Source organism: Gymnogyps californianus, chromosome 4, assembly GCF_018139145.2.
Source record: "Gymnogyps californianus isolate 813 chromosome 4, ASM1813914v2, whole genome shotgun sequence".
Lineage (NCBI taxonomy): Eukaryota > Metazoa > Chordata > Aves > Accipitriformes > Cathartidae > Gymnogyps > Gymnogyps californianus.
Window position 1 is genome coordinate 1,256,846 of NC_059474.1, and position 26,236 is coordinate 1,283,081.

General features: G+C 49.9%; 1 protein-coding gene across 1 annotated transcript in view; it reads right to left on the bottom strand.

Moving 5' to 3' along the window:
- Nucleotides 1–830: 830 nt before the first annotated feature.
- The window catches only part of EXOC6B (exocyst complex component 6B), a 325,017-nt gene continuing 299,611 nt past the window's right edge, over nucleotides 831–26,236 (bottom strand). The window contains 2 exon segments of the mRNA XM_050895357.1: nucleotides 831–5,960; nucleotides 11,001–11,113. Coding sequence (XP_050751314.1) covers nucleotides 5,834–5,960; nucleotides 11,001–11,113 — 240 coding nt within the window. The 3' untranslated portion in view covers nucleotides 831–5,833.

Genomic DNA, 26,236 nt, shown 5'->3' on the forward strand with positions numbered 1-26,236 from the left:
CCGGGTGTTTCAGCAGCAAAACTTTGCTGGTTGTACAAAAGAGATGTTGAATTTTGTCTTTTATGGGATTTAGGATTTTTTTCCGGCGAGGTGAAGGCAAAGGCAGTGCCTTCGCAGCGATGCACACAGCCACAGCGAGCACAGGCGCTTATTTAAACAGTTATATGCTGTATTGTTTAATAGAAGTTACAATAGGATAAATGTACAGTCGAAATCAACATGCTAATTTCTAACACAATTTAACCTGTAAACCATGCAGTCCATTTTTTAATCAGTCCATCTCTTTTTTTTTTTCTTTTAATCAGTAGCTCTGCTAGTGAGTTTTAAGGAAAAAAAAAAGTTCCCTTTAAAGTTAAATCTAATTTACTAAATTTTCCCCTTATTGTGCAACGACTTGTGCAAAAAAAGCTGTTTTCACCACATCAGTTTACAAAATCACGTCCTTCCCCCCCCCCAAAAAAAAAAAAGGAATGAGAAAAGGCAACACAAGCAGCCAGTGGACAGGGAGGGATGGGGATGGGGGTGTGGGTGTGTGTTCGTGTCAAAATAAAATCCAAGGGATGAGCCAAGGCAGAAAGCAACTCGGTGCACACTGGATTCCAGAAGCCCGACCCCGAGCTGCCCGTGGAGGTTTTGGGGTGCTGCCCCCCGAGCCGGAGGAGCTGTAGGTGGGATGGATGCTCGCTCCGACCAAAGCCCCCCCAGCCCGGCCCCGAGGACCCAGCGCGGCCCTGGGGCGCAAGAGAAGGGCTTGAGACCAGAGCAGCAGCAGCTTTGGAAATGAAGCAAATCAACCGGTCCCCAGGTCACAGCCTGAGCCTCCCCCCGCCCCCCATCCACTGTTTTTGGGGTGAATTCCGCCCAGAACACGGTGTATTTGGGTCGCTTCCCTCAAATGCGCAACTTTCCCAGTGGACAGCAGAGACGGGCCCATCTTGAAGTCATTTGCGATGAGATTTATTTGCGAGTTGTGTTCCCTTCGAGCTCCCCGGCAGTGTGATAAACACACGAGTCGCGTTGGTGGAGCGGGGACACACACACACACACTGGGTCTCTGAGCACCCCAGAGCCATAGGAAATGGGGCGCAGAGACCCCAGCACCCCCGTGGCAGCCGGGGATGGGACATGCACCCAGCCAGGGCGTGGGAGGGTGGTTCGATGCTCCAAACCACTTGCTGCTTCAAAAAAGCACCAAACCCAACCCAGAATTAAAGAGAAAAGCCAAATCGAGGTGTGGCGGAGAGGTAGGAAACAATGAAGGGTGAAGATTTCTCTGCCTGGGGTTTGAATACTGGTTGGAAGGGATGCTGGAGGGACACCTACCGCGAACCTCCCTCATCTGCCACTTCCCATCATCGCTACCTCGGGGCGGGTAAAAGGTTTTTTACCCTAAAACCAGCTTTCAGCGCAGGAGGTGCCGACAGCAGCCCATGCCACCGGAGTGGCCCCGGCTCCATCTCAGCCTCCGCTTTCCACGCTGCCTCCCAGCATCTTGCAAACAGTTTGGGGCCAGCATGCAAACGCCCACGCCTTCTGCCCAAGCAGCCATTTTCGTAGCAGCACAAAAGCAGCCAATTTTTAAGAAAACAAAACCAAAACAGCCCCTCGAACAAAGCATCAGCCAGCTTCTCCCCCCGCATCAGAGCCTGGAGTTGTGGTTGGATGTAGAACAAAGTGCAAAATTGCTAAGAGCATCTGACTTGAACTCCAGCCCTAGGAATAAAAAAAAAAAGAACAAAACCCAGAAAAAATCTCCTCCTCTCTCTCTCACACACATGCACACGCGATGATGTCTAACGGAGGCCGTCCCCCTCATGTATAGGTACGGTTTGGGCCGCAAGTTAGCACTTTAGAGACCTTATATAAAATTATTCCCAAGCCCTGGGCTGCCTGCACAACCCCTAAAGATTATAAAGCAGATAAGATGTGCAGATGCTTCTCAGGAAGCCAAACTTGTCTTTTTTGTTAATTTTTTTTTTTTCCCCCCACTGGTGCTGAAAAATGTTTGCTGGGTCGGGGAAAAGGTGGGGGATAAGCCAGGCTTTTCTACAGCTACTGCTTAAAAAAAAAACAAAGGTAGGTTCAATGTATGTACATGGAGGTGTTAATAGCAGCATTACTTGTTTTGGGGGTTGCAAATCTTCGATTACAGCAGCGGGTTCTGCCCCCGTTTCCCACCCCCTTATAAATTTCTAGCAACAACCTTTCCCTCATAAGCAATACCATCCGTATCGGAGGATACCAATCATTAGTAAGAGATTTAGAGGGGATTTTAAATGTCTTCCAGGGCTTTTTAAGCAATCTGTTTAAAAGATTAATTTTATTTTGAAGGGATGGAACTGCATCTCTCGGAACAAAAAGTTAATTAGGACCAGAGCACCAAAACGCCATTTTTCATCCCGGTCTGTGACTTGCGGTTAGGCGCTTGACCTCCCGAAATCAGAAACTCGTTGAATCTCTCCCTTGGCCGAGTTTGACTTTCCCAGCAGCAAGTCCTGAGCGCCAGAAGCCGGTTCGCAGAATCTCAATGCTGGCCTCTCCGAGCAGAGCTTAAAGGAACGAGGAAATCTATCCCGGGCAGGCACGGCAATGTCGTGTCGCTCCTCTTTTAACTAAAGCTCGGTGGAGACGGGAAAGAGAGCCCAGATGTGGGATGGGGAAGGCTGGGAGCTGTCTGGAGTATCTGAAACAAGGTCTTGCCCTGAGACCCAGCTGCTTTGGGGTTTTTATGCGGGTATACCTTGTGCAATGCAAGACAGGGGTCACCCCTTGGGGGAAAAAAAAAATGGAGTTTCAAGGCGGCGGCAGGAGCTGGGTGCTTTTTTCCGCTCGCACCGACAGCAGCACAAAGCCCCTTCCCCACGTCTCGGGGACCGGAGGTGATGCTGCCTGGCGGTGCCTCCTCCTCTTCCCTTCATCCTGCACCTAGCACGGAGGAGAAAAAAAATCTGCAAAAGCAAAGCACCGCCTCGCCTGGCAGCAAAGCCCACGGCTGACAAAAGCGATTAAAAATTGTCTTTGACAGTCTATCCTCCCACTAATAAAACCTGGAAATGCCAGAGTGCCTTATTTGTCATGCTTGCTGATGCTCAATGACGCCGTTGCCAGCATCTGTAGCAGCTTGATTCTGAAGGATTTTAAAGTGCTTGTTACTATTTAATGGCCCTTAACTGAAGTGCCCTGTGGACTGAAGCTCCCCCTGTTACTGTCACCACTGGGTAGCTGGGGTTTTTTGTTTCAAACTCCATCCTCTGGGTAGGAGCTCAGGTCTGATGCTCGAACCAGCCCATCCCACTTGCTTTTGCCACCCCCTTTGCACTCCTGTCCCCACATCTCTTCCACGGTGGCACTGCCGAGGGATGGGGAGGAGGAATAAAAGTGTCCCGTGGTCCTGCGGCTTGTGGGACACGTCTTGGCTGGAGAGCTGAGAGCTCTCCCATCGCTGCCAGGACCATAAGGACCGGTCTGCTTCCTTTCCCCAGCAATTTGGCGAGGAAGAGTTTCCAATCGGAGTCCGGCAAGCCGGGCAATTTTTCCTTCTTGGTTGTGCAGGATTTGGGATGCCAAGATTGAGCTGGGGATCCCCCGAGGCTCACAGGGGCCGTGGCGAAGCCCCCAGGCTGGTTCACGCTCAGGTCCGGCGTTTTGGAGAGCAGGAAAGAGGTCACCAGCGAGGAATGGACCAAGTTCATTTTCACTTGTCCTTCTGAAAGCCTTTGCTGGGTCGTATGTAGATGTATGTACGAAGACGATCCCTTTCTGGCCACGCTAACACCAACTTTCATTCAGCTGCTTCTTTTTTCCTCCATCCTTCTTACATGTACTTCAAAGAGGCATTAAGATGAAAGTAACCTCTGATCCCCCCTCAAAAGCAAGGAACCATAAAGCCACGTTCAGGTCTTCCTTCTTATTAATGAAAATAATCCACTGGTCCTCGTGGCTGGAGACTGCTGGGACAGGACGACAGCCCCAGGAGGTCATTGCTGACAACGTGCCTATTTACTTTCAGGGTTAAGTAACACGTACCCTTATCAAAAAGAAAACAAACAGAAAAAAGTATTGCTGAGGAACAAGGAGGGAAGATAAAGCACCATCCCCTTCGTGTAGCCAGAGCTTGAGTGTCAGAAGAGCTCCCCAGGCAAGAAACACAGAGCAAAAAGTGCACGTGGTCAGAGAGCAAAGGGAACGAACGCACCAAGAAAGTGCTGCCGCCCTTCTGCAAATGCCACGCGGTGACGTTCGAACAAGTCCTGCCCCTCCATAGCTCCGGGAGTCTGCGTCGAGGGAGGGGAAGGAGAAGGAACCTTGCTCCGCAGGTCAGCAAAGCACCCCGCCGCTTCCAGAAGCGGTTTGAGGGCTCAGCACCCACCACCTTCAAACGAGGGTAGGAAATGGGCACGGCTCGTGCCCGTGCTGAAGCAGCACTGCCAGGGCCGTAACATCCACCAGGAAGATTTTAATTCCCTTTAAGATCAGGGTTTGGGAGGTGGGGGAACCGGCTGGATAAGCTTTCACCTGCAGTAATTAGAGTCAAAAGGGTAATGAGAAGATAAGGGCGGAAGTCCCCTCTCTCTGTAACCTGAACGCTGGGAATGAAGTCCTGTTGGTAGCGTTACCGTCCTCCTCAAAGGCTGTCTTGATTTGAGCAGAGGATGTTTGGGCACCTTCAGAGCAGAGGGGAATTTTGTCCGTAGGCACTTCTGAGCCGGGGGGAGCCGAGCGATGCTGCTCCACGAGGCATCTCCCGCTGCCTCCGCTTCAGGGACCTCCAGGAGGTTCCTTCTCATCGTCCTGGCCAGCAGTGAGTTCGCAGGGCTGCTCCTCGCGCGGCGCAAGCCAGGGCGCTCGCGGGAAGCAGAGGGCCTTTACCCCATTGCACCGTGTCAGGAGGAGAGGGAAGATGGGACATCAGCACGGAAAAGAGGTGCAAAGAGAGGAAAAAACCCTGCACGGACTGCCCTGGACACCAGGAGAGCCCAGTCTGCCTTTGCACCGTCTCTGCCGAGCATCCCTCCTCTCCTGCTACCCAACCGCGCTGGATGCGAGCAGCAGCATCCCAGCACCAGACCGGCGCCGCAGGATACCCTGCCAGATTATCTTCTGGCTCTCCTTTTCCAAATCTAGTTAACGAGGCAGCTCGCGAAGCCCTTCTACATTCAGTGCAGATCCAAAAGACACCGGCAGGTCCTAGAGGTGGAGCTCAGGGGGTGGCTATGCTGACTACAGAGACGCAGGAAAGGGTTGCAGCTCCAGCAATCTGCAGCCTAAGGTGGAAACCAGCCCTTCCAGGAAAAAGAGGAGGAAAGTTGGGAAATCAGTTTGCCTCTTTTCCTACCTAAATCCAATACAGAAGCTGGCAAGACAAGCTAACGGGTGACCCTCTTTCGAAACGTGTGCTCCTTTTACCGGAGCCCATGAGAAGAACCTGAAACCACGACTCCTCCCTATATTTTTTGTTTTCGTTTGTTCTGCAACTGAATAAGTTAACAAAAGGAAGTCAGACCGATTCTTTCAATTGGGCTTATTAAAAAAAAAAAGAAAATAGTCTGGGTGTGAACTTCTCTCTCAGGCTTCAGCATTTACCGTCACTTTATAAACCCCTGAAAATAGGAGTTTATAACAGGAGACTCCTGACACCGCCTTCACGAGCGGTGCCGCCTATCTTCCCCGGGATTGTTTAACAAGGAACATTTTGTCATCAGGGTAGGTTTCATGAATACTATACAGGTGAATAAAAAAATACATATATTCTCTTTGAACAAGAATCCCAAGTCCAGGCATGTGGAAGGCTGCGGTGCAAGGGACCGGCGTGGGCAGGAGGTCCCCGAGTCCCTCACGAGTGATGGCTGTTGATCAGGCTGCGGAGCTGCTTGGCCACGGTGTCTATCAGCTTCTGCTTGTCCCTCTCGTTTTTCCGAAACTGGGCAAAAACGTTGTTTTTTCTGCTCGTGTCTCTCATCCTGCGCAGAGCAGAAACAGGTTATGGCACAGGTATCGCTGCTCAACGTTGCAACCAAGCCCCACGAAGGAATTGCATGTAAAGTGCCCATATTCAGGCTCTGCTAGAGAGAGGAGGTGACCGCATCTAAAGGCTCTACCCCAATTTTTATCATGTATTTGCGTAAAGACGGGCATACCAAGCCACGTGCAGGCTTTACACAGTTTGCATTTTTGCTTTAAACTCCGCAAATCCCAATCAATGTCACTGTAGGGTCTCTCTCTAATGCCAAAATGCACGAAACCCTAAAGCCTCTCGTTCTCCCTTTCCAAACAGCTTTTGCTACGTCCCCGTGTCACCTTCTGAAGTGGTAAATGACAACGCTGTAATATTAGGAGGAAATTAAAAAATTAGCATTAAATCCACAGCATTAAGGCTTCTTATTTGAAATGGTGCATTGCATGTGGCCAAGAGATGCAGCTTTTGTGACAGCCAGAAAGGTTCGGAGTTGTGAGCTTAAAATATTATACAGTATTACATAATATAATTTATACTAAAAGAAGGAATCCAGCACTGGTTTACTCAATTTAAAAATCTTCTTGAGATTCATGTTTTTTTAAAATTACATTTAACACAGGACATAGCGCACTGGTCTGCACGAGGTCTCCAAAAAGCCAGAGACAAGAAGAGCGGGTGGTGGGATGGGACCTGAAGGCGAAGCCGGTGCAGCTCCATCTCTCTCCGCCATGCAAAGCTGGGGGTTCATGCACGCTTGCATTCGTGGATGCGTATTTTGGGGGGGCCAGGTCTCGTTGCATGGTACAAGCGTGAGCTTTACGCAGGCAGGGCACGTGCTGGGAAGGGAAACCACCCCACAAGGGTCAACCCTTCCACAGCTCCTGAAGGTATCAGGCTCCCAACATCCAACCTGCTGGTTCTCAGCTGGCACCGCTCTTTCATAATACCACAATTTGTAAATTATTTTCTCGGTAAATCAGATCTGGCAGAGGCAGATGGCTTTGGACGAGTCACATAAGCCTGTGTTTTCGGCTTTGGGGACCTAAATGAATCATTAAAGTGACTGGGACGCAGCGCTGATAGTCCCTGGGAAGTTGGCACTTCATCAAACCAGGGGGGGTTTGAGTTAACCAAGCACAAATCAAACCTCTTGAAACTTATTTAACCGATTAAAAAAAAAAAAAAAATCTAAGGTTTTTCATGCTTCAATCTTCCTAAAAAGAGCCAAAGGGAATCTGAAATGTTCCCAAAAACATCCAGCTTGGAACTGGAAACAAGGATAACAACTTTATCCCAAAGGCTAATTTGCTAAAGTTATGAGTGCCCAAAGACACAGGATTACAACCGAGCTGCTTTCCCAACAGTAACAAGATAGCTTGGAGCATTTTTATTCAGCAAAATAAGTATTATTTTTTTACTTTCTCTATTTTTTTTAACGAAAGCAAGTTGCCAGCTGCTCCGCCGCAAGAACCAGGGAGCGATCGCACCGACGGGAAGCGGGATTTTTGAGTTGCACAGGTTAGAGGTGTCACGGTATCATGAATTTTGGCAATAACCATCCTCCCACGGGACACCCGTTCCTCCGGCAGAGCTGTACAGCTCCAGCGGGCTTCAAACCACTTTACCAGGAGGGCTGAGAGCTCTGTTTCTATTTCACAGCCTATGTGGGGACATCAGAGGCACTGAAAGTAAACCTATACCTTCAGAAACCTCCACCCAGAGCTGTACCCATCACTCGCCATCACTGCCTGCTGCAGTTACCCCCAGATAACGCGTGGGGAATTTACAGCAAAGCATCCTCATCCTGCCCTAAGAGCCCTCTCATCCTGGGCATCCTCGGAGCCATCTCCGATCCCGTGGGACCTGTTCAGGTCCATGAAACGTTTTTGAAGTAACGCATGTTGTATGCAAGAAAAGTTTCGCATGTGTTTGAACAATTAGAAAGGAGTTGCATGGATAAAGCTACCGGATCAGGATGAAAAAGCAGTCAGAGCACTGATCCCACAACAAACCCACATAGGTGGATCTGTGAAACTGGGGACGAGTGTCTGGGAGGGATGGCAGCCGCTGGTATCTTCAGACATCATGTGAAGGTAGAGGCACTAAGCTATTAAGTATTATTAATGAATTAAGTTGCCTACAGGACACAAAATCCTGCAGAATTTGGGTTGTGCTGTGCCAGGGACCAGGCAGCATTGGGAGCGGCCGCATCCTTGGGAGAGGCTGAGCTTGCAGATCTGCTCGAGGAGACCACGCCGGCTCCGGTCCTGCCGTCGCAGCCCTGCAGACGGACACCGAGCTGACGCAATGTGGTCAGTGTCAAACGCATTCAGAAATGCCAGCCTGTTTCTTTTCCAGCATTTGGCCATAGGAAGCACCCGGTCCCCGATCAAGCGGTGCATCCAGACACCAAGAAGATCAGGCTTGAAAGAGGGAGGCAATGCTTTCAAGCAGCTAAGTAGCTCTTTGGAGGATTGACACTTTTATTTCTTTAAGCGTGTGCCTGCAGAGCCCTGGGACAACCGAGCCTGGTTTTGTAACGTGGTCCCTGTGCACTAGCGCAAGAATTAAAAGTAAGAGGAAGGGAAAGAGAGAGCTCAGCGCTGTCCCCACCCCTGTCAACAAATACCACCTTCAACAGAGCCAAGCTTTGTTTAAATTAATCTATAAGAAGAAAAAGCAACAGAGTAAAAGCTCCTCTTTTAGCTCTAATTAGTGCATTTGAGACGATAAAGTTACCGGAGGGAACCGTTTCAAAGACAGCTTGCATTTAGATCATTTAGTGCTCCATTTAAATCAAACAATAAAGTCACTGCAAGGTGAGGGTAAAAGCCCAAGCAAGCAGCATACTTACACTCGTGATATCCTATGAGAGATGTGTGATTAGGAAAAGAGATAATGATGAAAACAGGTTACAAAACGAACCAGCGGATCAGAATTTCACGTCGCCTTGTCGGCAAAGCTCGGCTGCCTACGGAGAGGGCTGGGGAGGTGGGCTCGGAGGGTGGAGGGGAGCGGACGTGCCTGAAGCTATGGCCAGGCCAGTGCAGAGTCTCGGGGGAGCCGGTGGATGACACATGGAGACTCCCCGAAGGGCCTGAAGCCCGAGTGGGGACAGGGCAGAGCCTGCCGGAGCATGCCAGCGATGCCATACCGGCGATGCCATGCCAGTGATGCCACGCAGGCGATGCCACGCCACGAGGATGCAGGAGATGCAAGTGCCAACCCGTGACGGAGATGCAAGTGACTCCACTGGGGCTGCCTCCAGAAATCAAATCAGATATGTGAAGATTGCCCTTCAAATGAGATCCTTTTCGGGGAGAAGGCTAGCAATTTGAGCCAGGGTTTGTGGCTTTTTAATACCACCACCGAGCACGGATGCTGCACGCTCGAGTACTACCTGGGGAAAACGGCCAGGAGCATGGAGCTGCCCTCCTGCTGTCCCACTGCCTTCCCAGCAACTGCCACGGATCCCAGCTCACTGCCTGCTTCCAGTTCCCTGGCTCTTCCAGCTGCTTCACGTCCAAGCTCTCAGATTTTTGATAGCTCTTTATTTTACCATTTTATTGATAGTTCTGAATATACCTCATGCTTTTGCATCACAGATGTCGGGTTGCGAAGACATTGCAAATAGCACAACATATTACACCACACATATAAATATGTATATGAAAACAATGCTATAAGGTATAAAAGTACTTTACACACAGCAACTACCTAAGTTTAGTCCCTGTGTCCCATATGGATAACATTTGGATGTCATGAGTTGCTGTGAAATTAGCTATTCTCATCTGCGGGAGAGGAGGCGGTGCGGTTATGTGGACCACAGATAATACAGATGCAACTCCAGAGCTCAGAAGGACACCAAAGTCGGTCTTCTAAAAGTGTAGCCCCAACTCTAAACTAATCACCCCCTCCTCTGCAAGCAACGGAGAAAGAGAGGTACTCCAAAAAACAACTCAAACTCCTCCTCAGGGTCTGATTTCATGATAAACCTAACCAAGTCTAACTGCAACTTGCTTATCCTGCCCGCGCCTCCATGCAAGACTTAGTAGTGGAGTGCCCATGGCATGAGCTGCTTGGAAAATTATTAATGATCATTTTTGGCAGGTTACTTCTGTGTCAGATCAGCTGGAAGACCAGCTGTGAGGTCTGATGGTAGCAAAGGGGCAGGAGTAGGGCTGATCCCCGCAATGAGAGCCTGAAGGTCTACCAGAGGAAGGGTCTTCTGGGCCACCTCCTACCACGGGCAGGATGGGTGACCGGTGCCACTTCTCTCCCACGTGCTAGAGGGGTTACAAGCGAAGCGAATCCCACTCTTTGGGTCTGCAGCAAACTCACGGGCCTTCCCTCCTCGCTGATGGCTTGTAGGACTGGCACAAGCCTCCTCGCTGTGCTTCAGGAGGGGTCCCAAAGCCCCGCAGAGGCCACGCGGCGCTCGCCCGGCGCGTCCTGGCGCTTGCTCCTCGGCAGAGCTCCAGGGCTTGGGCTGAAGCTGTGCACAGCACGTGAACTACAGGCTTCAAAGAGGCTCAGATTCAGCCTTATCAAAGAGTGCGTCCTCGCTAAGAGCAAGCCTTGGAGCACACAGCCGCCTAAAGACACTGTCCCTGTCCCATAGCTGGGCTTTTAGCACTTGATCCCCTCCATGGATCCAACAGAAGGGAGATACATGTGCCTGCAGGCTAGCAAATTTGAAATTATTTGGGGGGCTTGAGATACACCTCTACAGTGGAAGTGCATTGTAAGACCAGGAAAACTCTACTTAAGAGTGAAACAAAAAGACAGACCCTCAGCCAAGTCAATGCATTTTGATACGAAACCTGGAATTCCAGCTAGTGGGATAAAATAGGATTTTTCTATTATTTGAGCTCCTACTGTCCACCCGGGGGCGAAAGCTTTGCTCCCTGGATCACAAGGAGCCTCTTGCTCCCCAGGCTGCTCCGTCCAGCACCGCACGTGATGGAACGAGCTGCTAAAACACGCGCTTGCCCAAAGCGAGATGGGGATGAAAACTATCCCGGGTGTCCGGACCCGCACTCACTTTTCCAGCAGGATGAGGGCTGTCGTCGGGTTCACGCGAAGATACTTGCACGTGGGTTGCCCGTAGTCAGCCAAATACGTCGACCAGTCCCACTGGATGAACAGATCTAAGAGCTGCAGCGGCCACGGGAAAGAAAAAACAAACAGAAATAAGATTTTAAAAAGCTGGCGAGAGAGCAGGTGGTTTATCTGAAAGCTGGCAAAGATCCTGGGCAGGCGGCGTTAACCACAAAAAATGGTTTGCAGTCCTTAGTAATTTATTTAATATCATTCTGCTAATATTTAAATATTAACTTATTCATCCTTAATTATTAATTTATTAATATTTAATATTAATTAATGCGTGGCTATATTAATTTAGCCATAGTACGCTCCTGCTACGTTATCTCTATTTTTGGGGTGAACTAGCGGTACAGGGGATATGAGGACTGAGACACCCCGAGGAGGTGGGTGGCAAAGAACACCCGTGCCCTGACGCTCTCAGCTGCGGCAGGAGGGCACTTCTGGGGTCAAAGTCCCCAGAAATTTCTTCTGTCCCCAAATAACCCTCCGCATCTTTTGAACCGTGCCACAAGGATTTCTCATCACGCTTGCTCCATCTCAACGTCTTCCAAGCGCTTTGTAAGCGTCTCTAATAACAGGAGCTCCCCGGGGAGGTGTGGGACCCATCCAGGAGCTCAGGCGTTTATCTTAGGTGAACGCGGCTGCCGGAGGAGCCTGGGAGTCCCAGGTGGTTTCCAGCTGTTTGTCAGAGAAACCACCGCTGAGCCCGGCAGCAGGGGAAGGAAAAAGGGGATTAATTCTGCCATCTGCAAAAGTCCCTGCTCCGGACCCCCAAAATTCGTACCTGAAGCCCTTCGCCTCTGCAAAGGACCCCCTCAGTGCCCCATCGCTCCCGGCTGATTCGGGTGAGGAAGGAGCAAACTACAGCTCAAGTTTCCTAAATGCCCTCTTCCACCCCACCCTTCACATCCTTATTTACCTTAAAACCTGAACAGGAGCTCCCACGTCTTTCCCACACAAGGACCTCCTCACCCCTAAGAGGACTTGGCTCTCCACCCACCCACGAGAGCACAGCTGAGGACGTATGAAACGCAGCCTTCATCTCCATCATCTAAAACAGGTTAATTAAGAGCGGCTGCATTTCCCCCCCCTCCAACCTTCTGTCTCGGAGAGCTGCTGTGACCACTCTATTGCAGGACAGGCTGCCAAGCGCGTGGACGTCTTCATCGCCCGCGTCTGCGCGTCCTGGCGCCCAGCGCCGAAGCCCGGAGAAGGAGGACCATCCCGCAGCCAAGCGAGGACCATAGAGGGCTCATTGTCCCCGCGTCTCCATGGTTTTCCTGGAGGCTCCAGCACTGTTTAACAACACATCCCACCCCGCCAAGAAGGGGATTTAGCTCCTCCGAGACCTCAAGGTACAAAACAAAAATGTGCAACAAGATTCTTTTTGACTATGTAGGTCAGGGCAAAGAAAACAAGCTGTCGGGAACAATCCCTCGGGCTGGCGGGGGGGACGGATTAGCCGGGACCTAAGAGGGCTTTTCCAGCCTGCGGTCCCGCGCGGCTTTGTACGGCGGGTCCATTGTGTTAACTACAAACCCGAGTTGAACATCATTGGCAGGAGTTTTTTTCCAACGGGCACCTTCAAGAGACAACCTTAAATATGATTTCACAGGCTCTTTTCGTACAGCACAGCGGGGCCAAAACTCTTCTATTGGGTTTGCCGACGGCTGAGGGAAGCTGCATGGTTGTACAGGCTAAATCAGATCCCCCCAACGCACCAAAGTCCTCTTGCTGGTGGCCCTGGGGGGCTGAACATGCCTCTGGCAAACCACGAACAAAGCAGCACGAGTTATTGCCATAGAAAGTGCATGGCCAGACCATCGAGGGGCCAGGTAGCCATTCACAGGGAGTGGAAATAAAGCCCCAGGAGAAAGGGACAAAAGAAGAACCAAACCAAAAAGGCGAAGATTAAAAGTGGGGTAGGAGAAGATGAAATGAAACGCATTGGTAGGTTTTATAAACAGGAGGCTGGGGGGGACAGCAGAGGCTCGGGGAACCTTGCAGGAGCTCAGAGGATGGGTAAGGAAAGGGCTTGGAGAAACCTCCCACGCATGTCTCCGAAAAAGCGCAGCCAATCCAGCACGGGGAGATTTGTAAGCAAAAATTGGATGAACAACCATCTAGGGCAGCTCAACCCTTGCTCTCTAGCTCAGGAGCTCGAGCCAACGCTTGCCATTCCCACCAGGGCCAGGTGACGAATGGCTGGGACGGCACATGGCCCTTGGCCTGACAGCCATCCCCGTCCCACAGCTTTGCTGTGGCTCTGCTCCAACTCACTTCAACTCAACCAGGTTGAAGCAAGGCAGCTCTCCCGCACGAGGCTGCCAGGCTGCTGGGCTTTGCTGGCGTTGAAGCGGCATCACCACACCTTCCATTGCGCTGGCATCGGCCTGAAGGGATGGTCGGGGTAAGTTATTTTATGGACCTGTTTTAACATGGACCTGTTGGAGCAGGTCCAGAGGAGACCATGAAGATGGTCAGATGGATGGAACACCTCTGCTGTGAAGAAAGGCTGAGAAAATTGGGGTTGTTCAGCCTGGAGAACAGAAGGCTCCGGGGAGACCTTATAGCGGCCTTCCAATACTTAAAGGGGGCTTATAAGAAAGATGAAGAGAGACTTTTTACCAGGGCCTGTAGTGACAGGACAAGGGACAATGGTTTTAAACTGAAAGGGGGTAGGTTGACGTTGGACATAAGGAAGACATCTTTTATGATGAGAGTGGTGGGACACTGGACCAGGTTGCCCAGAGAAGTTATGGATACCCCATCCCTGGAAGTGTTCAAGGTCAGGTTGGAGGGGGCTTTGAGCAACCTGATGTAGTGAAAGATGTCCCTGCCCATGGCAGGGGGGGTTGGACTGGATGCTCTTCAAAGGTCCCTTCCAACCTGAACCATTCTGTGATTCTATGATTTTACACTCATCCATCGCACTGTTCAGGTAGCTCCAGCCACACACATCACTGCAAGAGTGCTACAGGCACATTTGAGAGAAACCCCAATGACCTGGGGGTGTTGGTCAACAGCCAGCTGAATATGAGCCGGCAGTGTGCCCAGGTGGCCAAGAAGGCCAATAGCATCCTGGCTTGTATCAGAAACAGTGTGGCCAGCAGGACGAGGGCAGTGATCGTCCCCCTGTACTCGGCACTGGTGAGGCCGCACTTTGAATACTGTGTTCAGTTTTGGGCCCCGCACTACAAGACAGACATTGAGGTGCTGGAGCGGGTCCAGAGAAGGGCAACGAAGCTGGTGAAGGCTCTAGAGCACAAGTCCTATGAGGAGCGGCTGAGGGCACTGGGGTTGTTTAGCCTGGAGAAAAGGAGGCTGAGGGGAGACCTTCTCGCTCTCTACAACTACCTGAAAGGAGGTTGTAGCGAGGTGCGGGTCGGTCTCTTCTCCCAAGTAACAAGTGATAGGACGAGAGGAAACGGCCTCCAGTTGCACCAGGGGAGGTTTAGATTGGATATTAGGAAAAATTTCTTCACTGAAAGGGTTGTCAAGCACTGGAACAGGCTGCCCAGGGAAGTGGCTGAGTCACCATCCCTGGAGGTATTTAAAAGATGCGTAGATGGGGCACTTAGGGACACGGTCTAGTGGTGGACCTGGTAGTATTAGGTTAACGGTTGGACTTCACAATCTTAAGGGTCTTTTCCAACTTAAATCATTCTCTGATTCTAAATATGCCCCATCCTAAATGTGCTCCCACCCTGGGCTGGACCTTCCCTGAGTGCTGGGAGAGACAGACTCCCCCCGGCCGGCTCATGACAGTGACGGATAGCCTGTGTATTTTACAACTGTCTGCCCACATCCATCTTGCCGGCGAGGCAGGTCCGAGGATAGCCGGGGCCGGCACCTTTGGCCCCTGGCTGCCGCGTGGCACAGGGCATCGCCAGCGCTTGCAGGGCTCTGCCGCGGGTCGTGCTCCGTAGGAGAGAGGTCTTGCAGGAGGAAGCCTGACGGCTCAGGGCAAGCTGTCTCGAAACGATTTATCTGTCACATAAATGTGGTTTTATTGGTTTTACTGTTTAAACTCTTCACCTCTGCTGCTAAATCTGAACGACAAAAAAAAAAAAAAAAAAAAAAAAAGAAAAGGAAAGGAAAAACCCGCCTGCGCAGCGGCGCTGAGCTGCGGCGGGCCTGCCGGGGGAGATTCCAAATAAAATATGCAAATACCATTAATTCTTCAAACTAGAGTCTCCTTTTCAAGGCTATAAATCAAACTCGACAGCACATACACTGGGGGGGAAAGGAAAAGAAGAGGGGTGGAAAAAAAAAAAAAGGAGCTTTTACCACGACGATATGAAAGCGGAATAAGCTCAGAAGGCTGCAGACGTGCTGCGTGCGCAGAGCAGGGCTGCGAACCTGCAGCTTCCCGGGGCACAAGAAGCATCTTTGCTGCAAGAGCGGGGAGAGGTTCACATATTTATAAAAATGAAGAAATGGAGAATGGTTTGAGTATGCCTCCAAAAGAAAGGTACTGGGGAAAAAAAATGTTTTTATACACATATATGAGCTCTTCCTCAAATGGTGATTCAAGAGAGGGCAACCCTGGAAAAAAAGAATTAAACTGGGAACCAGTTCCCAGCCCTGCCCCAGGCTCCCCTTGGCAGGGGCCGAGAAGCACTTTCTCCCCATTTCCCTCAGTTCCACCTCGAAAAACACCTCCTTTTCATTCCCCTTGTAATATCATCACCTCAAACTCTTCAAAAATGTTATTTTTTTGAAAGCAAAGGCACGTTTTTACGGCCCTCACATCAAGCACAGGGAAAGGATGGCTGCAACTTAATTGTACGCTGGTGGCAAAGGGAACGGGGACATCGCAATGACTTTGCAAGCTTCTCCCTCCAGATGCAAAGCAAAGCGGGACAGTATGTCCTGTCTGACACGAGATGACAGTGCTGAATCTGGATAAACTTCTTTCAGCCACGCCAGAAATAACGTAATGTGAATCCAAACTGATTCAAAACACAGTTTGCAAGCTCTGCCAGCGCCCCTGGAACAAGATCAAAGAAAGCACCAGCATTTGCACGCTTGTACCAGCGTCACAGCGGGCTCTGCACAAACCTGGGAGGTGATGCACGGTGGCTAGAGATAAAGAAGACGGCAGGAAAGGGAGACCCATGTTTTCTAAGATGAAAATAAACCCACGCAAAAACCCCTTGTCCTATCTCAGAGAAGTCAGGATGATGTTGCAGGGATAACTCTAGATATGGAATCCTCTCGGCCCCAGGGACCTCTCCTCCCCTCCTCAAGCCTAAGAGATGAAGGTCAAGTGTTATTGCAGGACAGATGAAAATTCCTGAATTCCCCAACTTCATTCAACATCTGGCTCTTATTTTTCTCTTTTCCCTCTTCTGAACTGAGGCAGTGCCACTCTGAGCATCCACAAACAGGGATTTGCACCCAAACGCTTTGACCTGCAGGAAACTTGAGGCACACCAAATGCTCTGGGCTCACGGACAAGTCTACTGGAAGAGGAGTGCGATCATTCCCTGTTAGCAGAGGGAAGAGCTTCCTGGGACCGAACCACCACCACACCGGACACGACGTTACATCCACCGGAGCAGGAAGCAAAACTCATCCAAATTAAAAACGAAGAGCAACTGCTCACAGCCAGAGCTGCTCCAAGACACGAGGGCAGCCTGCAGTCCAGCCAGAAATGGAAACCACATTTTTCTGCTCCCCGGCAAGCAAACTCTTAGTTTTTTCCAGTCCCTGCTGAAGGGATTCAGTTGCTAACAGACATGCATTTCAGTCCTGTTAAGGTCAAAAGATCCATCATCACCTCTGCGCTCGTGTCCATGTCTTCCCTCATGCCCCAGCCCTTTTGCTTTTTAATATCCTGACTTTTGGGGGCTGAAATCCCCCATGAACTATCAGTATTTATAAAAGAGCCATCACCAGAGGCAATCTGGCTCAAGAGCCTCATGGCTACGCAGTAACTGGATGGTGAAAGGAGAAACAACCCCATCCTGAAGACTAACTCTCACTTTATTTCAAGGTCTAGGTCTCTTCCTGGAGAAGCGAAGGCTCAGGGGGACCCTCATCACAGTATTCCAGTACTTAAAGAGTGGCTACAAGGAGGATGAAGGCTCTCTCTTCACAAGAAGCCACATGGAGAAGACAAGGGGTAACGTCTCCAAGTTGCACCAGGAGAGGTTTCATCTCAATATAAGAAAGAAATTTCTTACAGTGAGAACAATCATTCACTGGAACAACTTTCCCAGGGATGTGGTAGAATCCCCATTGCTGGAGGTTTTCAAGATGCGATAGGACAGGGTGCTAGATCATCTCATCTAGGCTTCCTTTCCCACGAAAGGTTGGACCAGATGATCTTTCAAGGTCCCTTCTAATCTGGGCTGTTCTATGGTTCTGCGATTCTATCCCAGAAACAAACATCCCTTCCCCTCTTATCCACCACGATATTTACTCCCAGTGACAAGAGAGAGCATCAAGATGGCTTGAAGAGGACTTTCCTCTGCCAACACCAACACAATATCAGCAGATCCACCAGCGATGAGACGGTGCGAGGGCTGGTGGGAAACACCCCATAAAGAACTAAACCTTCCCTTTGATAAAAGCCCAAATTAGGGAATTCTTGTGTCCCTGCAGCTGTTTATTTACTAAATCACCTAAAAATTAACTAAAATTACCCTTTTAGTTCTTTTTGCTCCAAGCACATGTGCAGCAGGAGACAGGCTCCCTCTACGAGGAGCTGATGACTTTCCGTGGTGCTCAGGGACCGCACATTGGAGCTGGCCGGAGCCGGGCTGCAAGGTGTTATTGCCTGACATGCTTTCTGCAAAGCATCAACTGCTATTAAAAAAACCCCAAAACAAACACCACCAGCACGTGCGCATACACACCGAAGGATGAAAAAGGAAAGACGACTCAAGATCATTAGCTGGCAAATCTTGCAACCTGTTTCAACACATTTAAACACAATTACTCCGGATTTCTCACATCCAACCAAGCTAAGGGAATTAGAGTTAACTTGCTGCATCTTAAAGTAGGAGACAGCCAGGCGTCTGGAGGAGCCTGGCCTGGGTCTAAGTGGTGCCAACAGTGGGTGCGTGAGATCACAGAATCATAGAATCATAGAATACCATGTTGGAAGGGACCTCAAGGATCATCTGGTCCAACCTTTCTTGGCAAAAGCACAGTCTAGACAAGATGGCCCAGCACCCTGAACAAGATGGCCCAGCACCCTGGGCCATCTTCCTTGGTCTTCCTGAGATTTTCCTTGCGGTGGGGTTTTGGGGGAGGTTCACATCAACACAGAAGGGACAGCTATGCCACAGGGTTAGTCAGGCTTTCATGATGAGCTTTACATCCCCTGGATGCCAGGGTGCAGAGAAGTGTTAATTAAGTTGGGTTTGGGGGTTTCCCAGCCGGAGGCAGCACTCCTGCCCTGAAACCTGCTGAGGGTCACATTCGTGAGCAACTGCTCTTTCTTTCTGGGGGCAGAAGGAGGGAATATTTTCAGAAGCAAGCTGAACCCAGCTCTAAAAGCTCTATTATCCCTCCTTATCCTTATAACCTCTGATGCTCCTCTTCTGCAGTCTTTGTTGCGGGCAGCATGCAGAACGAACAGCCTTTGACCCGACACCTTCTACAAACCAGCCGTGCTTCAGTTTGCAAGAGATCACATCATTAGCTTACAAACCTACCACGATCTTTTCCTTAAAAAGCTCATTTTGCTGATTTAACACCACAACTCCTTTGATAAGGGTGACAAGAGGCTCAGAGGAAGGCAGCACTTGGGTCCTACCATCGTCCCACCTAAACTCACCTGTACAAAGGGACAAGACGCTTCCAGCAGGACCAGAAAACACCCAGCTAAGACCTGGTCCTGCTGGGTACCTCCATAAAAGCACAAGAAACTACTGAATCCAAACCAGTGCCAACTCCCAGTTTGCCCATGCCTAAGCTTGCCCACAACCCATCCCCACCACTGGTTGAGCAGCCCCTACCGCCAGCCAGCGGGTAATTGTTACGGAGCACAAAAGCCCAAAGAGTTTCCAACATCAGCAGCCACAGACAAGTACATTCAAAATAATTTATTTTGGTGAGGTTTCAATTATGCCTCGTGGGAAAGTAATACTGAAAGAGAAAGAAATACTCTAACCCATGGGGAGACGTGGGTTTGGACAATAGCATTACTAAGAAGAAAAGGCACCAGGAATTGGAACATGATGTTTGTTCGTTTACTTGTGAAAGACACGGAGGGTAAAATCGTGGCCTAAATGCAAGCAGTAGCAGATTTGTCACCAGTTTCACTGGAAACTAAGATTTGCTGTGCGTATTGAGTGCACTTTGCGTGAGGAGGTGGACAGCACTCGCAGCAACCTGCTGTTGCACAAGCCAACGCGATGCACAAGTCAAGGGATTGACACACATGGAGCGCAGGGAAGGTTAATCTTATTTTAGGTGCTTACCAGACCTGCCTGCAAGACAGAGATGGACTTCTAGGAGTTACTGCAGATCAGAGCGCGCTGTCCAGCCTGCTTGGACCTCTCTATACAATAACCCTACGCTCAAGTGACCCCCTCCAGGTCTCCCGGGCAGATGTCTCACCCAGGGTTGTCCTTCCTCCTCAACACTCATGCTGGAGGGATGAGAACCGATTCCAAGTTCCTCATCTCACATTTTAAGTGGATTGATTTTGCAAGTTGAGGCAGCAATTTTATCTTTCCTTTTTTTTTTTTCCTGTTTACTTATATCTGCAAAAGTGAAACAGTTCTTGAACAAAACACGAGAAGAATCTGGAAAGATTTATAGCAATTGGGACAGCACGTAACGGAGAAAGGTTTGAGACCAACAAAGCCCTAATCTGTCCAGTCTGGATTATTTTCAGATTCGTATTATTGCCTGTTTATAGGGTTTTGTATTTCTTACATCAGATTTCCTGGAGAAGGTCTCCAGAAAGCTTTCTGCCTGCACTGTGTGCGCAGAAAGGTCTTCTGGTTTTCCACCTGCAAATGTGCCTTGTTTATTAGGAGGAAAACCTCTGGCTTTCCACCTGCTTTGACCTAACACTCTAATTACACGAGTTGACTTTTCTACTGTTGGAGAAGATATTTATTCCCAGGGTCTCGTTAAAATCTTAACAAACACAATTTTACACAAAAAATGTTGCGTTTCTGATTGTAGCTCACTTCCGCACCTGCGGCAAAAAAACTCCCTTTTGGGTTAAATATGGCTTTGAGGAATCCACCTTCTCCTCCCAGTCTGCGACACGAAACCACATGAAGGAGCCACGAAAGGTTGCCGGGCTTCAAGAGAAGCGAGGCAAAGCAGCCCAAGAGCGAAGGGTGGGACGCTGAGGATTAGCACGTCGGGTTACGGTGACAGTCTTGAAGACGGCTGGAAAGTCCCTACCAGCTTCGTTCACGCTCCTACTGACTTTGATGGTGCAGGATCATGGCTTTAGTCATTCACTGGAGGCTTGCCCACAGGGAAGGCTAAACTGAATTCTAGGGAAATCCCAAGTTTCTCTGACCATCGCAAAGCACTGTGCAATGCTGCTTGGAAAAAAAAAAAGCAAGGCATGAAAATAATTTGGTACAAAAACACTGGGATTTCAATATTTCAGAATAAAATCAGTTGGTTCTAGCAATAACTGTCCAGACGGGGGATTTTATGAATGGCCAAAAGAACAAAAGGAAACTCTGTCCTGCTGGATTTAGTGGCCAATTTGCACTCATAAAAATAATTATTTAGACTCATCAAATTCTCCACGCAGGTTCACAAGTTTGCATGGTGCTTTCCGCCCAGAGAAGGTAACCGTATTTCTACCTTCCAGACCCTACAATCTGTGTAAGACAAAGAGACAATACTGGGCAGCGGCCAAAAGAAATGAAAGAGCCTCGGAAAACCATTCTCCGGGGACCGCTATTGAATAACACTCTGCGTTTCCATTTAACCGTCACAAAGGGGGATTCATTCCCGAAGCAAAGATGTCTCCTTTAGAAGCATCCCCCTGGTAGCCTCTCCAGCTCAGACCTTCGGTGGGCACGGCCAGGAGGTGCACCCATCGCTCTGCCCAGCAAGGATGGAGCCTGGCTAAATGCTTGGGGTCAGCATCCAAGGTTATGGGGGCCGAATTTGGGATGCAATGCTTGGAAAGCGCTCAGCTTGTAGATAATTTTTCTTAGAAGCGTTTCTGAAGCTATGATGGGGAGGAGAAGCTGGGAGATGATGGCGTCGTGCATGCAGGTACCCCTTGTATAGAGAAATACCTTCTCTGCTGCTATAGTCTGGGTGCATACAGCCTCGTGCATTTATCTGACTCGCCCTGCCTGACCCACACTTCAAAATCAGCGGCATGGGAGAAAACGTTAAGAAATAACACGGAAAATCCCACTATCTCAGCGGCAGGTCAGGATGCTTTAGTAAGGGAGGAGAAGAGTTAACAAGAGCACAAAAAAAGCACGAAACCCCCTAAACACAGGAAAGTGGGTTGAGAGGGGAGAAAAGCAGCAGTCTTCCAAATAAGCCTATAGACAAACCACCTCCATCATCGACCCTATAGTATCAGAGGGGAAAAAAATGACTTTAAATGCCACCTTTCCAGGGGAAAATGTTCCCCATTAATCAACAGAGCAGGTACTCGCAGCCAGAAAGCTTTTGGGCCAGGAGGGGTTAACGCTCCCCATCCGCTGACAGTTCAGCGGCAAATCTAGGTACCTGCAGAGTGATCAGGGTCTGCCCAGAAGACAACTGAGCCACGTTTTCAGATAAATACAGCCCCGCTTGGTGCCACCGGCAGCCCGGACGTGATACCCAGATACCCCGGTGAGGGGCACTGCGTGGTGTTTTCCCCATGGAGGGGGTCCCACCGGCAGCAGGGAGCAGGGACAGGCGAGCCAGCAAAGTCTTTCTGAGCTCAGCAATTAGGATTCGTCCTGTCCACGGTACAAGAAAGCCATGATATTTGAATTAAACCGCTCCCGCCGTCCCTAAAGGCGCCGGCATCACCTTCCCCAAGCCCCACAGGCCGGCACTCGCCGGGTACCAAACCTCACCGCAGGGTCAGCATGCCACGATTATTTTTCCTGTGGCTCAGCTGATGCCAAGTCCTTTGCAAAGTTGCATTTTTCTTTTGTTTACACATTAAAAAAGGGGATAAAAAAAAAAAAAAAAGAGGTGACCTCTCGCTAACCCCAGCTGGTCTATGAGAAGCTGCCGCTGCCTTCACCTCCGAATGAACTTTCAGATTATCTCAGACAAGATTCACCTTGCATTGAACTTGTACCCTGCGCGGCAGCACACAGTCACGTAACCTTGATTAAACATTACAGCGCAACGCGGCTATAAATTTAATGAGCATTATCGGCGCGCTTCCTCCCGTCGTCCTTGGGCAGGGGGAGCGATGGAAACGCCGGGAGCTGCTAGGATCCAGCCTGGCGTGCACCGGCAGGGGCAGGAGACGGAGAAGCAGCTATTTGAGGGAATAGGAGAGAGATAGAGCAGGTCCTGTGCTGTCCTCTGCTCCTGTGCATGCAGTGAGTTGTGTACGGGCTCAGCGGCAGCTCCCCCCGGAAACGAGCAGCTCCCGGTGCCCACTGCAAGCAGGGACGACCCGTGGAGGGCTTGCATGGCTTTCTGCTCAAAAGACCCAAGAAAAAGCAAAAAGAAAAGAGCAACAAGGCGCGATAACGGGTCCAGCGGTCCCTTCACCCAGCAGGAAACCTTTCTCAGGCCATGGCCTCCTAAACTCTGGCTGCCCTCTTCACGCAAAGCATTGCAGCCCGTTGCCGTCCTCCCATTTATTTTCAAGACACACGTGTGACGGGAGGCAGAGGCAGCCGCCTCTTCATCTCCCAGCTGACACGTAAGGAAAGGGAGAGCTCAGCATCCGCGCTGGCGGCGGCGATTCCTGCCGCAGAGGTCACTTGGCCGTTCGAGAGGAGAGCGTCTGGGCTGCGAAATAGATATGCTCAAGTTCAAGTGCTTGAAATACTTTCCTTTTTTTTTTTTTTAAAAAAAAAAAAACACTCAAAACTAAACTAATATATCCCCTGCTTTTCATGATAACTTCCTCCTTATCCTCGGCGGTTTTGTTTAGCAGATCTATTGTTCTCGGCGAGCCTTGCCCTGGGGTCCAATTTGACTGCGTTCTCATTTTTCCCCCTATGTAACTGATGCTTATTTCTTTAAGCTCTACTGTAAACAGAAAACACACTGCAGTGCCCTTGCCTGGCTTTGCAGGAGGCAGGCTCAGACCTGGAACTACTTCTTTTTGGGTTGGTTTTTTTTTTGATATCGGAAACAAAAAGATTGGGCTTGCTTGCTTCAAGGATTCAAACACCTGCAGGATGCGGGAGGACGGCTGAGGTATCCGCGGGTGGTCCGGGTTTGGAGCGGGGACCACACGGCTCCAGTGCTGGCTCTGCTGCTGCTTGGCTGGATAAATGGCCTTTTTCTGCTTGTAAGGCTGGAAACATGCCGCTTTCCTAATTATAGACCTCTTCAACGTTCATTAGGGGCAGGGGCTGAGGAGGTAAGCAGCATCATTTGGAGGTGGCATGAAGTTCTTCGAGGTGCTCAGGGTGAATGAGAAAGCCACCAGACAGCATCCCCCTCGATGGGGTGGCATGTGGGGAACAAATATAAAATAAAAATAAAACTTTTGCAGAGGGGAACGCATCATTGGATGGTTCGAGGAATGCAACAGGAGATGGGGATTTGGGAAGGGTGGGTGATGGGGGCACCAAGATGCGGTTTCGTGCTTCCCATCATTTACTTGTCATGGGTTTGGTCCTCACCCAGAGAAACGTCCTTGCCCCAGCAGACAGCAAAGGGGGAGCTTGGGGGATGCAAGAACCGCTCGTGCTGCAGCGCTGAAGAAACACTGTTTCCCCCATTTGCTGTCCTCATGGCTCCTTTCCACCCTGGTTCCTACACCAGCCTCCCAGGAGAATCAGAGAATCATTGAGGTTGGAAAAGACCCTTAAGATCATTGAGCCCAACCCTAAACCTAACACCACCAAGTCCACCACTAAACCGTGTCCCTAAGCACCACATCTACACATCTTTTAAATATCTCCAGGCATGGTGACTCAACCACTTCCCTCGGCAGCCTGTTCCAGTGCTTGACAACCCTTTCAGTGAAGAAATTTTTCCAAATATCCAATCTAAACCTTCCCTGGTGCAACTGGAAGCCGTTTCCTCTCGTCCTATCACTTGTTACTTGGGAGAAGAGACCGACCCCCACCTCGCTACAACCTCCTTTCAGGTAGTTGTAGAGAGCGAGAAGGTCTCCCCTCAGCCTCTTTTTCTCCAGGCTAAACAACCCCACTTCCCTCAGCCGCTCCTCATAAGCTTGCTCTCTAGACCCTTCACCAGCTTCGTTGCCCTTCTCTGGACCCGCTCCAGCACCTCAATGTCTGTCTTGTAGTGAGGGGCCCAAAACTGAACACAGCATTCGAGGTGCGGAGAAGACTTACTCCAGCACAGCTCGCAGGAGCCTGCCCAAAGAAGATGGATCCAGCATCACTGCCGAAGAAATCGGTGACACTGGGGTCTCCGCCCAAGACAGGGGATGCAAAGGACAGGGATGAGGGGATGGGGGAGGTGGCCTCGGATGCTGCCAGCTCCCACCAAGAAGGTTTGCTCGGCTTTGCAAACACACCGACTTCCAGAGATGTCCCCCCCCGCAAAAAGGCGCCGTCGTTCCCCCTATCTAGCCGCGTCACCTGCAAAACTAATTTGGCCCGTGAAATAACCCGGCAATTTGGGTGGTTGATTAGAATTATTTTTATAAGGCCGCGGGATATATATTTCCAGAGTCTGAAACGGTGTTTGGAAAACAGCGAGAGCCATTTAGAGCCATTTAGCATATTCTACAGAGAGGCAGACGCACAAGCAAATGGATATTTAAAACAGCTGTGAAGACAAGACTGGTAGGAAACGTTTGGCTAAAAGCAAACACAGAAATAAAATAACTTTGCAGAAGGTTAGAAAACAGTGAATTTGGTAACGCTCGACTTCGGGGAAAAAAAAACCAGTTGTATTTCTTCGGCTTCTAGAGACTAATAAATTACCATAGCAAATATAAAGATTAAAGTCCATTATTTCACCTTATATTTTCCATCCACACTGTAAAAAAGTCTCTTTTTTTGGTTGAGTGGACACCACCAAACTTCCCCTTGGGACGGCTCATCACTCCTCTTAGCATCTACAGGATAAAGCAGATTTTACAGGCCAAGGCCATGAAATCGCTGGGCTCCAGTTGACGGCAATGGGCGAGCCGATGTTTTTTGGGGGGTTGCATGCTCTAGACCCCAGACTTTCAGGTGAGCCGCAAAAAAGTGCTTCCAGGAAGGGCTAAAAGAAGAGGATTTAAAATTCACGCTCACGTCAGGTTTGTTTGGGAGTCTGGCCAGCTACCTCTCGCCCTACAGAAATCCTCTCCTTTTGAGAAAATACTGAGCTTATTTGAACCTGTTCCATTTTTGGTGGGTGCAAACCATTTCGGGAACTTTAAATTTGCAGGAAACTAATGTGTAGGGGAAAGAAAATACAGCATTCTTGCGCGGAAAGCATGCAACGCTTGCTTTTGGCATCCTGAAAAACCTCCTGAAAATACCCAGGGTGACCAAAGCCCGGTTTCCAATTAATTAAACCCCCAAACCCTCGCAGGGTGTGCTTCCCTGTAACTAAATACGATGCGATGAAGAGGCTGAGCATCAGGAGGGATCCCAGCTGAAGCAGCATTTCATCCTGCTATTGCATCTGCCGGGCTTGCGCTGCAGCCGGGCAGCCCTGGGCACCGGGAGACCCAGCAGGATTTATGGCTATTTGTTGTAGATAAAAAAAAAAAACCCAACCTTCGGAGGAATCTGAAAACAAAAGCAAAGGCTTTTCCTTACGCGGTGTCACACTAACCTCTGGATGGCCTTGCTCTTATTGTCACAGCCTTGGAAAGGTATAAACAAAGGCAGATTTCGGATGCCAAGAGCCGGGTTAGGAGACAAAGGAGAGGCACCGCTGCTGCGAAATCCCCTCTGCACTGACATCTAGGGTATAAATCCCGGGAAGAGATGTTTTACGATGTGCACGCAGAGTTATCGCCCTATTATAAAGCAATTCGTGGGGAAAAAAGGCGATAGCGGACGACAGCGAGGTCCCGGCGGAGCGGGGAATTCGACACCCGCGGCCGGGGCGGCG